This window comes from Miscanthus floridulus, chromosome 8 (assembly GCF_019320115.1).
Source record: "Miscanthus floridulus cultivar M001 chromosome 8, ASM1932011v1, whole genome shotgun sequence".
NCBI lineage: Eukaryota > Viridiplantae > Streptophyta > Magnoliopsida > Poales > Poaceae > Miscanthus > Miscanthus floridulus.
The window spans coordinates 2,671,663-2,685,236 of NC_089587.1; the positions used below are offsets into that span (position 1 = coordinate 2,671,663).

Here is a 13,574-nt window from a genome sequence, read left to right on the forward strand (position 1 = left end):
CTCCGTTCAAGGAAGCTTGTTCCCTTTCGTTCCTTAGTTTTCCCTTAGCATAATTTTGTTTTTTATTTGTTTCTTTCTCGTACCTGCCCGTTTGTCCCGTAGGCTGCAACTTTGTGAGCCCGGGGCGTGGCTCGTGAGGCTCGGCCGGTCGTAACAGTAGGAAAAGGCGGGGTGCGATCAGTCGGAATGTTTTAAAGCAAAGCTACGTAAGGTAAATCAAAGGAATGAACTATCCTTTTGTTCGGGTAGGAAGGAGTTTCTCCATATGAAAGTAAAAGAGTACTTAAGGTAAAAACAAAACAGAGGGGTAGTAGAGCCTCCTAGTGGAGCTCCCGAGCTCCCCGAGACAAAAAGTGTTCAGGTCGGGGTGCTTTTATAGGAGCGTTCGCTAAGTAAACAAAGGTAAGACAGAAACTTAGGAAAAGAAAAAATGACATAGCTATTCCAAGGTGCTCGGAGAGAGCATCGTTGTTGTTGTCCTTTAGTTGGTAGGTGTCTGGTCGGATCACTTCATCCTTCAGTCGTCTGGATCCTTGCACGCTACGCCCCCTTCTTCGGTTGCTGTCTCTTCGCCTTTTTCTCTCCTTGGCATGCCAGACTACCTCAGTAGGCGCTTGAGGAGCTAGCAGTCCTTGTAGAGATGTTTGATGGGATAGTCGTGGTTGGTGCACGGGCTCTCCATGAGCTCATGAAAGTGACCCAGAGGGTCTTGCTGGGGTTGCGTGCCCGCGTGATCGGCCGCGGCGACTGATGCGGAGTTGGCTGGTCGGCGGCGATCCTTTCTGTTCTTTTCCCCCCTACATGGAGCGACCCTCATCTTGATCCTAGCACTTGGCCTTACCTTTGCCGTGGCCTCCGTTGAAGCACGGTGGGAACGACGCTTGCTGGAGGTGTTGGACAAAGGTCCATGGTCCTAGGCTATCTGGGCTAGGACTCCAGTCGATGCTGCGCATGTCTCAGTTCGGCCCAAACCGCACGTAGACAGGCAGTAGGCATGGAGCGGTCGTCAAGTCGAGGTGAGGTGCCATTGTGGCTTCCTATGCCGCACTCTATGGTTGTTGCGGTGATATGGTGTAGCGCCCCATCTGCTGCATCCCTATTCCCCGGACGGGGAGCGAGGTCGCGAGTTGGCATCATGATACGGAGCACTCCACTTGTTGAACAGCGACGGTCTCCAGCAGTGCCTGGAGGTTTTGGTGGATCGCTTGTTCGCGAGGGTCGTTCGGCTCGGACAGGTCACGCAAGAGCATTGCCGTGGCGGCAATGTTCTGACTGGCCTGAGCGAACTATGGGCGATCGGTCCCCCTAATCGGGATGTTGCGTTGGACCTAACAGGCATGACCCCGAGCACCGTTCACCGGTCTATGTGCATGGGGCGCAGTGTGGTGCACCGAGCGCGCTGGTGCAGTCGGTGGCTGATGCCGCCATTGTAGTCATAGATCCTTCCTGTGCTCACGTGTGAGCTCGGGGTTCTCCGCATGAGGACCCAGAGGGGCGTGAGTCCATGAGGACTCCGTTATCCCTGGCGGCTGCTCCAGAGCGTGCGCCATAGCGCACTTGTGGGACGGACAGTGGCTAGGTGCCACGTCGCCAATGCTGGAGCCGTCACTCTCGGTGTCATCATCCATGATGTCGAGGAAACAGGTGGGAGCATAGCTCACCATCCCCATGAATTCAGACGTGAGAGGGAGCGGCACCATAATTTTTTGGAGCCCCTAGGCGCACACGTTTGCAGGAGATATGAGGCCGTAGGGGAACCGGTCGTACGGTGGCGGCAATGGGGACAACGGCAACCCTCCGGGTATTTGGCGGAGGATAGAACGTAGTAAGTGAATAACAGCATGTATATTACTCACAGTGGGGTTTAAACAGAGAGTTTGCTCGGAATGAAGCGCAGATGTCGCGCCGTTGAAGTCGCACGTCCCGGAGTCGATGGAGGACATCTCTTCGATGGGTGCCGGGTCACGAGTCTCCTCGTGGAGGTGGAGTACACCGAGCCGGTCGGCGACAAATTCTAGGCTTCTGAAGAGGAAGGACTAAGATGGCTCGAAAATGGGTGGAACCCGCATCCTGACGGGCGAGAGTGCGGGAAGCTCCAACAAGCCAAAGCGAATCGTATCGCCCGAGCCCGCTACGGCGGGGGTGACGGAAGTATGGGCCATCCGATGACAAAAAAAGTGTTGAACGTACAGCGTCTTCCCCACGGACGGCGCCAACTGTCGGTACAGAAAGTGACCAACTAGTGAATATTTGTAGTTTTGCTGTACGTTGTGATCGGAGGTGGCCTAGCACTCAATGACATAGGATTTATATTGGTTCAGGCAATGTGCCTTACGTCCAGTCGGGGTCGGTCGGTGACTTTATTCCTGAGCCCAGGTGCTTGAAGTTTGCTATGGGGTTACAAACGAGAAGGAGAAAGATAGGGTGTACAAGAGGCTCGGTTGGCTCTGGTCAGAAGGGCCGAGAGCGACGGGGACTCCACTATGAGCTAAGTGTTCAAGCATGTGCTTGAGGTCTGAACCTTGCGGTTCTGTGGTTGTGAGCTATTGGACTAATGAATCTAAAGGAACTGAGCTTGGATGATTCGGTCTTCTTTGTTGGAGGAAGCGCACCCCTTTTATAGATGAAGGGGTGGCTTTACAAATAAGAGGGTGAGGCACGTATGCTGCCGAGCCTTGTTGCCCACGCCTACCGAGCCTTGTTGCCCACACCGGCGGGTACAAGATAGCGGTAGGCGCCTACAACACTGTTGCTGTCGCTATAGAATGTCAGATGCACACGGGAGGTCATGCTGCCCTTTTTAGGGATGGTGGACGTCGGTACCTGCAAATACTGTTTGATGCCTAGAGGCATGTGAGGAGTCGCGCTATGTTCACCTGGTACGGTAAATTCTGGTGCCCATACCGCTATCGATGTCCAGAGACACGCGGGGGGTCTTACCGTATGGGAGTTTTAGCGGCCCCTACAATACTGTAGAGGGAGATGTCGGCGCCTACAATACTGTTTGTGTCAGGTGGCTGCAGAGTACTGTTCTGTATAGGGTATGGTCCCTGGTACAGTGGTTTTGACTTGTGAGCCTTGCCTTGTCTTTCTCCGCACGTCTTCTGGTTCCTACCGAGCGGGCATCCCCGGTCGGATGTCTCTAGTCGGCTTTGAGTGCGCCGATCGGAGAAGAGCGGTGAGCAGGGTTCCTACAAGCCCCGGTCGGAGGGACACGGGGTCAGAGTCGGAAGTAGGGCTCGGGGCAGGCTTTCTGATCGGAGAGGCCGTCCGGAGGCGGCTGAAGCCCGAATTGAGCGCTCTGGTCGGAGAGGTGGGCCGAAGTAGCTGACGAGCGGGCGTTGCTCTTCTTGGGCCTGGCCTTCCGGTCGGCTGCTGGACCGTTCCTTTGCCCTGTTGTTTTTAGACTCTTGGGCCGAGCCTTGGCGCAGAAGCTGGTCCCCGAGGGACACCGAGATTATGAACCCGACACTCCCAAAGCCAGTGGAAGCAACTCGAGAGTAAATGTGGGTTTCCAGCTACGTGCATGAAAGTTGTTTTTGTTGAAAGCCACAACTCTGACCGGTGCACTTTGGTTGGCTTTTGGCTTTTTGAGAAGCCACAATAGATTTGGAAGCCCAGCTAAAGGCACCCTAAATCTGAATGCTCATCTCTAGAAATCGATTTCTAAAGGTGGACCGAATCCCAGCTCGGCTCTAGAGATTGGTTTCTAGAGGCGGGCTGAATCTGAGCCGTCTCTCTATATAATTCGTTTTCTAGAATTTGTAAATCGGACAAAAAAAACATAGTAATTTTTTTTTAAAAAAAATGGAAGTCACAGGATACAAGATTTTGCACGTTGAAATACGCATGCATACGGCCATGGGATCAAACTCACGACCTCAAGCTTCTCTTGGTGCTTCCTTATTACCATTATGCCACAAAGTCACTTGTGATTAAGTGATGGATACATTTATTTTGTATTCACTTTCATGAATGTTGCAATGCATATTCAGACCCTAAATGAATTTTAATGAAAGAATTTTGAATTGAAAAGTATTAGACCTCTTCGAGTATTACAACTTTGGTTTAATTAGATCGTTTCTCCATCCAAGGTACATTAAAAAGTTTTAAAATGTTGAAACAAAATTTCTTGGTAATTATAGGTACTAAATGAGTTCAAATAAAGAAAGTAGCCAACTACAAAGTTACCAATCCCTTCGAGTACTACGACACTGATTTAAGTCGTTTCTCCATTCGAGGTCATTTGAAAAAATTAAAATATCAAAATTCAAATTATGATTATGAGAGCTGAAAACATGGCATTAAATGATTTTAAATGAAAAGGTCGTCAACTACAAAGTTGTAAATCTTTTCGATTACTACAACTTTAATATAAAGTTTGTCTTTAGTCAATTTGATTTGAAAAAATTATGAATTTTACTATATTGTACCTATTTTTAGAGATGGACCAAATTGCCAAACACCTCTAAATATACATTTCTATAGACAACTAAAATTCTCAACTGTCTCTAAAAATAGATTTCTATAGGCGAACCGGCTTAGAAACCATTTTAGAGACAGGTTTTGATAGAGCCGCCTCTACCAAAAAAAGAGATGCTTCTAAAAAATAGTTTCTATAGTGAATTAGGAATAAATATTAGAATACGGTTGTCTTTATAAACCTTTGTCTTAGTAGTGATATTAGGGCCGGTCCTGTTTTGTTACAGCTCTGCTTTACTATTGAAGCGGATTTTTTTTTACTTTAGCTCTACCGAGCAGCTACACTAATAGAGTTGAAGCTGTTTTGAAAAAAAAATGGTAAAACAACTTGTCATAGTAAACTATGACATAGAGCTGAGAGAAGCTGCATTTTCATCTCATCTGGATCGATCCCACTCCCACCCTTGTAAGAGCGGATTTTCACCTGTGGAGCTATTTTATTTTATCTTGTTTGGTAAAAGAAAAAACAAATCCAAATAGCTCCTGAAAAATGCTAGAGTAGGACTTGCATACGTAGGCTTTGGAGCAGCAGCTTTTATTTTTCGGGAGAAATTGGGGGACATATCATGTTTTTGGATTGGGCTGGCTAGTAATGACGGATAGGATACGAAAGACACATATTCATGGAGGCTTCCAAGGAAGCTGCAGGTACAGGAATTGAACGTGCAGCGCGTCTAGATGTGCATGCATGACAATTTTTTTTTCGACGAAAGACCGCATGCATGACAATTGACGACGTGCATATATGTCGCGTGTGGTCCAATCCTATATATATATATATATATATATATATATATATATATATATATATATATATATATATATAACAACTACTCTATAGCTGGCTACAAAATAACTTATTCTGTAGCCACCTTGAGTTACTATAATTACTATGTTAATTTATGAGATTATAATAACTCCTTACTAAGTGGTTTACTATAACGTTATGGTAAATATCCCTATGTGTTATAGTAACCCAACTATCGTAAATATGTATTGATATTATGGTAAATTAGTATATAAAATTATAGTAAATGGAGGTGGCTACAGAATAACTTATTTTGTAGCCGGCTACTGAATAGCCTTATATATATATATATATATATATATATATAGCCTCTCCCTATATATATATATATATATATATATATATATATATATATATATATAAGGCTATTCAGTAGCCGGCTACAAAATAAGTTATTCTGTAGCCACCTCCATTTACCATAATTTTATATACTAATTTACGATAATGTCAATATATATTTACTATAGTTGGGTTACTATAACACATGAGGATATTTACCATAACGTTATATTAAACCACTTAGGAAGGAGTTACTATAATCTCGTAAATTAACATAGTAATTATCATAACTCAAAGTGGCTACAGAATAAGTTATTCTGTAGCCAGCTACAGGATAGTAGTTCTATATATATATATATATATATATATATATATATATATATATATATATATATATATATATATATATATATATATATATATATATATATATATTGCTCTCCAAGTACTAACTAGATCGAGTACGTATATGTATCATGCATTGACCCAGCAGTCATGGAAACCAAAAGCAAAACCGGCCAAAACGTGCAGCAGCTAGCAGCTTCATTTCCCATTCCGGCGGGCTGCTGCCTCCAGTATTTGCATGGTTGCACCGGCGTGCGCGGTCCGCGGCGGCCGGCCCGCCGGCTACTTTTTCTTTTCAACGAACGCCTTGAATTCTTCTCCAAGGTAGTAAGAAATTAAATCCGGCCGCCATACCACTAACACACACCGAGATCAAATCCACCATGCCGGTGGTTGATCTTGCACATATGATACCTAGTTATATAATAATGTACCTCAGTCTCACAAAGAAGGTCATTCTCACTCCCCGAAAAGTTAAACACTTTTAACTTTATCCAATTATATATAAAATAATATTAATATTTATAACTAGAAGAATGCCCCGCGCGTTGCTGCGGAAATTGCAGATTAGTGGATTGCGTGGCATGATGACATGGACAACAAAATACTAATGCGTCTTGTTGACGTGGACATTACAATTGCATGAGCCCGTGGATTTTAATTGTGTGTGATAGTGCATTGCTTAGTTGGACAACTTATATGTTGAGAGAAATAGATGACTTGCTGATGTGGACATTACAATTGCATGGGCTAGTGGATTTTAATTTTGTGTCACAGTGGATTGCCTAGTTGGACAGCTTGTATGTTGAGAAAAATAGGTAGTGGGGTTTTAGTGGATTGCGTGGCATGATGACATGGACAACAAAATACTTATGCGTCTTGCTGACGTAGACATTACAATTGCATGGGCTAGTGGATTTTAATTATGTATGATAGTTGATTACCTAGTTGGACAGGTTGCATGTTGAGAGATATAGGTAGTGGGGTTTTGCACAAAGAACGTCATTCTCACTTTCCGAAAAGTTAAACACTTTTAACTTTAACCAATTATATATAAAATAATATTAGTATTTATAACTAGAAGAATGCCCCACGCGTTGTTGCGGGAATTGCATATTAGTGGATTGCGTGGCATGATAACATGGACAACAAAATACTAATGTGTCTTGCTGACATGGACATTACAATTGCATGGGTCAGTGAATTTTAATTATGTGTGATAGTGCATTGCTTAGTTGGACAACTTGCATGTTGAGAGAAATAAGTGACTTGCTGACGTGAACATTACAATTGCATTGGCTAGTGGATTTTAATTTTGTGTGATAGTGGATTGCCTAGTTGGACAGCTTGCATGTTGAGAAAAATAGGTAGTGGGATTTTAGTGGATTGCGTGGCATGATGACATGGACAAAAAAAAATAGTTGTGTGTCTTCTTGACGTGGACATTACAATTGCATGGACGAGTGGACTTTAATTGTGTGTGATAGTGGATTATCTAGTTGGACAACTGACATATTGAGAAAAATAGGTAGTGGGGTCTTGCTTTTTATAAGAATATAAGATACATAATTAGTACGTACAATTAGATGAACCGTGACAAATATATTTTCATAATAAATTTATTTAGTACTACAAATGTTGTTAATATGTTTTATAAAACTAGTCAAACTAAGTTTGACCAGCACGCATTCTTTTTGAGACAGAGGTAGTGTATGATACTCCATATATGATGACTAGTAAGTAACATTATATTGTATATATGTATGCTACTTATCAACCACATAAATTTGGAAAATGTGATCTAACATTTTATATATTATTTTATATTTGTCTAAATAAAAAGACAGCGGCGACGACGGCAATGACCGTGACCACATATAGTGGAGGATCCAAATTACTACTCCTGGCATGCCCCCTGATTTTGAATGTGTATAGGAGCATATAGTATGTGCAGTATAGCACATGCATCTTCCCTATATCTGCTGATGACCTAGTAATTTAGCACATGCATGTGCATGCACCATGGATCTACTATATGCTACTCTACATATTATTGCTTAATTATTGCAATCTTGCTATAGTAATGTGTTGTGGTATCATACTTATCATTTACCTATAGCTTAGCTTGATGCTTGTTCACAAGGCATTCATCATCTAGGAGTACTAGTAGTAGTATAATAATACTATTACACTTCAGTGCTTCATACACTACAGTCAACTCCAGCAATACCCAAGCATGCAATGCAATGCAAATGAAAACCGCCTAACGCCTCTGTTTTCGAGCTTCATTTGTTACTGCAGTTTACGCCGCCATTGGTTTGTGTATTTGGCTACCTAATACGCCGCCATTGGTTTGTGTATTTGGCTACCTAATACTCCCTCCATACTCTAAAATAAAGTCGTTTTGGACAGCGACACGGCCTCCAAAGTATTTCTTTGACTCCTTGTTTTTATAAAAAATATTTAATAAAAAGTGATATATGTATATTTTTATGAAAGTATTTTTCAAGACAGATCTATTTATATGGCTTTCACATTTCCAAACTCAACAACTTAAAAATTATTCATGATTTATATTCCTAATGTTTGACCCAAACCTCGTCAAAACAACTTTATTTTAAGTACGGAGGGAGTATATATAAAGTCAAGCTAGCATTTCCTTTTCAAAACGACTTTATTTTCTAGGGACCCAGTGGACCCTCTCCCAAATGTTTTCTGTGCAACACCATGCTCGCTTGTTGGTTTTAGCCAGCCCAAACCAGCCAGTCAATAGTGTTTTTCTCTTACAACAAATCAACACCAGTCAACCTAAACTAGCCTAGAAACCCACCAGCTAACAGGCCACAAGTAGCAGGGCAGCACAGCACATCATGCGACTGCTGGCCCGGGCCACTCCGCCCCCGCGTTACGTACAAATAGCAGCTGTTAGCCCCTGTCATGTTTACATGTATACATTCACTTTTATTTCTCTATAATAGGAGCACATTACATCTTATTGAATCATATTTTACTACTTCTGTTTAGGTATAAGCTATGTGTTCGATTGGTGTAAATTGATTATTTGTAAATGAGAATGGTCAGAATTATCCGAACAATTATCTGATCATTTTTTAGCCTTTTCTGTACGTTTGATTTGGTTCTCCTTTGAAATCTTCCAATTTGGCTTGGCTTTTTTTTCTATGCTTGATTTGGTTCTACTTTGAAATCTTCCGATTTGGCTTCCATAGAAATAATCCGTTTATTATTTTTTTCCATTTTTTATTTGTTGTTTGTATGTTTATTTGTTTTTCTTTGAATTTCTTCCAATTTGCACTTTATAGTAATTATCTGGAAAAAAAATTTATTATAATTTTAACATTTATTTGATATATTTTATTTGTAATCAATAGATCTTGATCGAGTGGTCATAGAAATCGAGTGTTTGGATGGGATCCCACACTCGATTATTGTTGTTCGTTGGAATCGCGTGTTTTAAGGAGACCTGACACTCGAGTGACAGACGTCCTTGGAACACCCGAACCTCTAGTAGTCGTAGATGGACCAAGAAGAAGCAGAGTTAAGCTGAAACTGGCTGGTTTCGGTTTCAGGGGGGCTTAGTTAATTAGTAGTAGTAGCTTACAAATAGCAGCCCTTATCATCTCACCGTACAGCGTCGATCATATCTCGCCCCCAAACACGTGTAGCTCCGCAAGTAGAAGTAGCCAATAACCAAAGCTCCCTCTCGCCCACAAACACTTCCCGCTGCTCCAACTAGTACGTCGCAGCAGCAGTGCCTCAGCAGGCAAGTAAGCAAGATGAAGAAGGCCACGTCGCTCTCCGAGCTCGGCTTCGACGCCAACGGCGCCTCCTCGGGCTTCTTCCGCCCGGTGTCCGACGGCATGGACTCCACGCCGACGTCGCACCACCGGCGGAGGCTGACCAAGGTGTCGGTCATCGGCGCGGGCAACGTGGGGATGGCCATCGCGCAGACCATCCTGACGCGTGACCTCGCCGACGAGATCGCGCTGGTGGACGCGCTCCCGGACAAGCTCCGCGGGGAGATGCTGGACCTGCAGCACGCGGCGGCGTTCCTGCCGCGCACGCGCCTGGTGTCCGACATCGACATGTCCGTCACCAGGGGCTCCGACCTGGCCATCGTGACCGCGGGCGCGCGGCAGATCCCGGGGGAGACGAGGCTGAACCTCCTCCAGCGGAACGTGGCGCTGTTCCGCAAGATCGTGCCAGCGCTGGCGGAGCACTCACCCGACGCTATCCTGCTGATCGTCTCCAACCCCGTGGACGTGCTCACCTACGTGGCCTGGAAGCTGTCGGGGTTCCCCGTGAGCCGCGTCATCGGGTCGGGAACCAACCTGGACTCCTCCAGGTTCAGGTTCCTCCTCGCCGAGCACCTGGACGTGAACGCGCAGGACGTGAACGCGTACATGGTGGGCGAGCACGGCGACAGCTCGGTGGCGGTGTGGTCGACGCTGAGCGTGGCCGGGATGCCGGTCCTCAAGTCGCTGCAGGAGAGCCACAGCAGCTTCGGCGAGGAGGCGCTGGAGGGCATCCGCCGCGCCGTCGTCGACAGCGCCTACGAGGTCATCGGGCTCAAGGGATACACGTCGTGGGCCATCGGCTACTCGGTGGCCAACCTCGTGTCGTCGCTCCTCCGCGACCAGCACCGCATCCACCCGGTGTCCGTGCTCGCCGCGGGCTTCCACGGCATCCCCGACGACCATGAGGTGTTCCTCAGCCTGCCGGCCAGGCTCGGTCGTGCCGGTGTACTCGGCGTCGCCGACATGGAGCTCACCGACGAGGAGACCAGGAGGCTCCGCCGCTCCGCCAAGACGCTCTGGGAGAACACCCAGCTCCTCGGCCTCTGATCTCATGCATAACATTCATTCGCGTTCCGTCGTTCCATGTCATTGTGTTGCCATCTTAAACCATTAATCACTGTAATGCGACCACACTTCAACCAGTGTTCAATAGTATCGATAAAACTATGTGTTTTCTAGTTGCAATATAGTTAGTATTAATTCTATATTTGGTTTGGTTCATCGTGACATTTTTTTTTTGAAAAGGGAAGATTTTATTTCATCCCAAGATCATTACATCGAGTTGATACACGGCCTTGGAACAACCTCCCAGTCTCAGCCTCTAAGTGAGCACACAGCTTAAGATCAAAAATATTCTGAGCATACTCTAGTGACATTCAATCATAAGACTACATCGCCACTGATATGCGTTGGTAAAGATATGATTCACCACTTGCTCCAATTTCATCCTGACACATTGACGGTAACATTATCCTCAATTTCTTTTTTGCAAGGAAGGATCAGTTATCCTCTTCCTTAGGCCATTGTCGATCCGCACAGGGAGAGACCATGAGTCGTCTGCTAGGGTCTCCCTGCTGTCAGGAGCTCATCCATCGCGGCCGGAGAGCAGAGGAGAGGGAGCCGCAAATGGAGAGGGCAGCCATAGGTCGAGGGCCTCCTCCCATAGGCAGGGACGAGACGAGGGGCATAGGGGAGCCGCGGCCAGCCCCGACGGCCACTGACAAGGGAATCCCGATCGCTGGCCTGGAACCCTAGCCTACGGGGAAGGAGCCACGAGCAAAGGAGGGAGTTGTGGGCCTCCTCCCACAATCGGGACGAGAGGAGTGGACAGAGGGAAGCAACGGTCGACCGTCAGCAAGAGAAACCCAGTTGCCGCCCTGGAACTCTAGCATGTGGAGGCAGAGCCGTGAATGGAGAAGGGAGTCATGGGCCTCCTCTGGTAGTCGAGGACGTGATGAGGGGGTAGAGGGAAGCCGTAGGTAGCCTCCGGCGCATGCCGACCTAGAACCCTAGCCCCAGGGCGGGCGGAGGACGATGGACGAGGAGAGGACAGGGGCATAGAAGGAGCTCACGCTCACTCGATTCGAGAAAAGAACTGGTATGCTCATAACCAGTGGTAGGCAGGTGTCGGATGGTTTATACTAGTTTGGGCAGAATGTCCCTATATCTAGTTCGTTGCTGCTGCTCATATTACTAGCACTGAAAGTTCGTAGTAGGGGTTACAAATGATCGAGAGAGGGACTGGTCCCAAGTCTCTGGTGGTGTGTTGCGGTGAGTTCCGATTCGAGTTGAGTCGAGTCGAGTTCGGATGGGATGTCCTTTGTGGGATGCCCTGCTTTCCCTTTTATAGGCCAAGGGAAAGCACGGATTACAGTGGAGGAAGAGAAGAGAATGAGAGGAAGAAGTCCTTCAGGATCGCCGGGTCATTCTTCTCCTTTATGTGGGCCCCACCGACATCAACGGGGGCAGCTTCTCGTCGTGGCCCTATCTGTCACTGGCACCATGTGCAGGTGTTGTCTGTCGGTCATGGCGCTCCACTCCGTCCTAGCGGATGTCATGGTGAACTGACGCATCTGTCAGTGTTTCGTACGGAGTTTAGGCAGAACAGCATCGGTATGCCCGACGCTGTTCCTGATGTGAACCCTCAGGTATGGCCCGTCGTGGGTCGCGGGCTACATCGAGGCGCGCTAGTCACTTCCATGGCGTTAGAGCTTTGACCCAGGCCCATACATTTGGACCTAAAGTGGTTGGTGGCGGTATGGGTCTCCGTCGGGCAAGACGGAGCCTCCAGCCCTGGGGTCGGGCGAGGCGGAGCGCAAACCCAAGGGTCGGGCGAGGCGGAGCCCGCAGCCTTGGTGTCGGGCGAGACGGAGCTCGCCCCAAGAGGTCGGGCAAGGCGGAGTCCGCCCTCAGGGGTCGGGCGAGGCGGAGCGTGGACCCAAGGGTCGGGCGAGGTGGAGTCCTACCCTCAAAGGTCGGGCGAGACGGAGCCAACCCTCGGAGGTCGGGCGAGGCGGAGCCGGCCCTCAGAGGCCGGGGCGAGGCGGAGCTTTCGTACCTGGGGGTCGGCAAGAGCTGTAGTCGCGCTCTTGACCGCTCGGATGAATTAACGTTGATGGTTATTAGCTCCTCCTCTTCGGGTACCCTAGTATTGGTCCCCGACAGCAGGAAATTTTAATAAACGTCTCGCTCCCACAACTAGTGAAAGCAACTCGGGAGTACTTGTGGGTTTTCAACTACTTGAAAGCTGTTTTGTTGAAAGCCACAGCCCACAGCACTGGTCGGTGCCAATTGGTTGGCTTTTTTTGAGAATCCAGAACGGGTTTGGGAGCCCAGCGAAAGGCACCCTGAATCTAAATACTCGCCTTTAGAAATCGATTTCTAAAGACAAACCGAATCCTAGCCCGCCTCTAGAGATTGATTTGTAGAGGCATCCTGAATTCGAGCCATCTCTATAAAATATTTTCTAGAATTTATAAATCTAGGCAAAAACATAGTATTTTTTTAAAAAAAATTGCAAGTCACGGCTCACAAGATTTTTCACGTTGAAATATGTGTGCATGGGGCCATGGGATCAAACTCACAACCTTAAGCCTCTCTTGTTGCTTCCTTGTTACCACTATGCCACAAAGACACTTGTGATTATGTGACGAATACATTTATTCTGTATTCAATTTCATAAATATTGTGATACATATTTCAGACCATAGATGATTTCAAATGAACGAAATTGAATTGAAAAGTATTAGATCTCTTCGAGTACTACAACTTTGGTTTAGGTCGTATTTCCATCCAAGGTACTTTAAAAAAATTAAACGTTGAAACATAATTTCTAGGTAATTCTA

At 46.4% G+C, this 13,574-nt stretch overlaps 1 protein-coding gene across 1 annotated transcript; it reads left to right on the forward strand.

The window, feature by feature from the left end:
* The first annotated feature begins 9,705 nt into the window (after positions 1-9,705).
* Positions 9,706-10,776, forward strand: LOC136470881 (L-lactate dehydrogenase A-like). Its single transcript, XM_066468611.1, has one exon. It carries the CDS (start codon positions 9,709-9,711, stop codon positions 10,774-10,776), a length of 1,068 nt encoding a protein of 355 aa, XP_066324708.1. The 5' UTR covers positions 9,706-9,708.
* The last annotated feature ends 2,798 nt before the right edge of the window (positions 10,777-13,574 follow it).

Coding starts and splice junctions, on each gene's coding strand:
- LOC136470881 (XM_066468611.1), top strand. CDS start 9,709: ATGAAGAAGGCCACGTCGCTCTCCGAGCTCGGCTTCGACGCCAACGGC.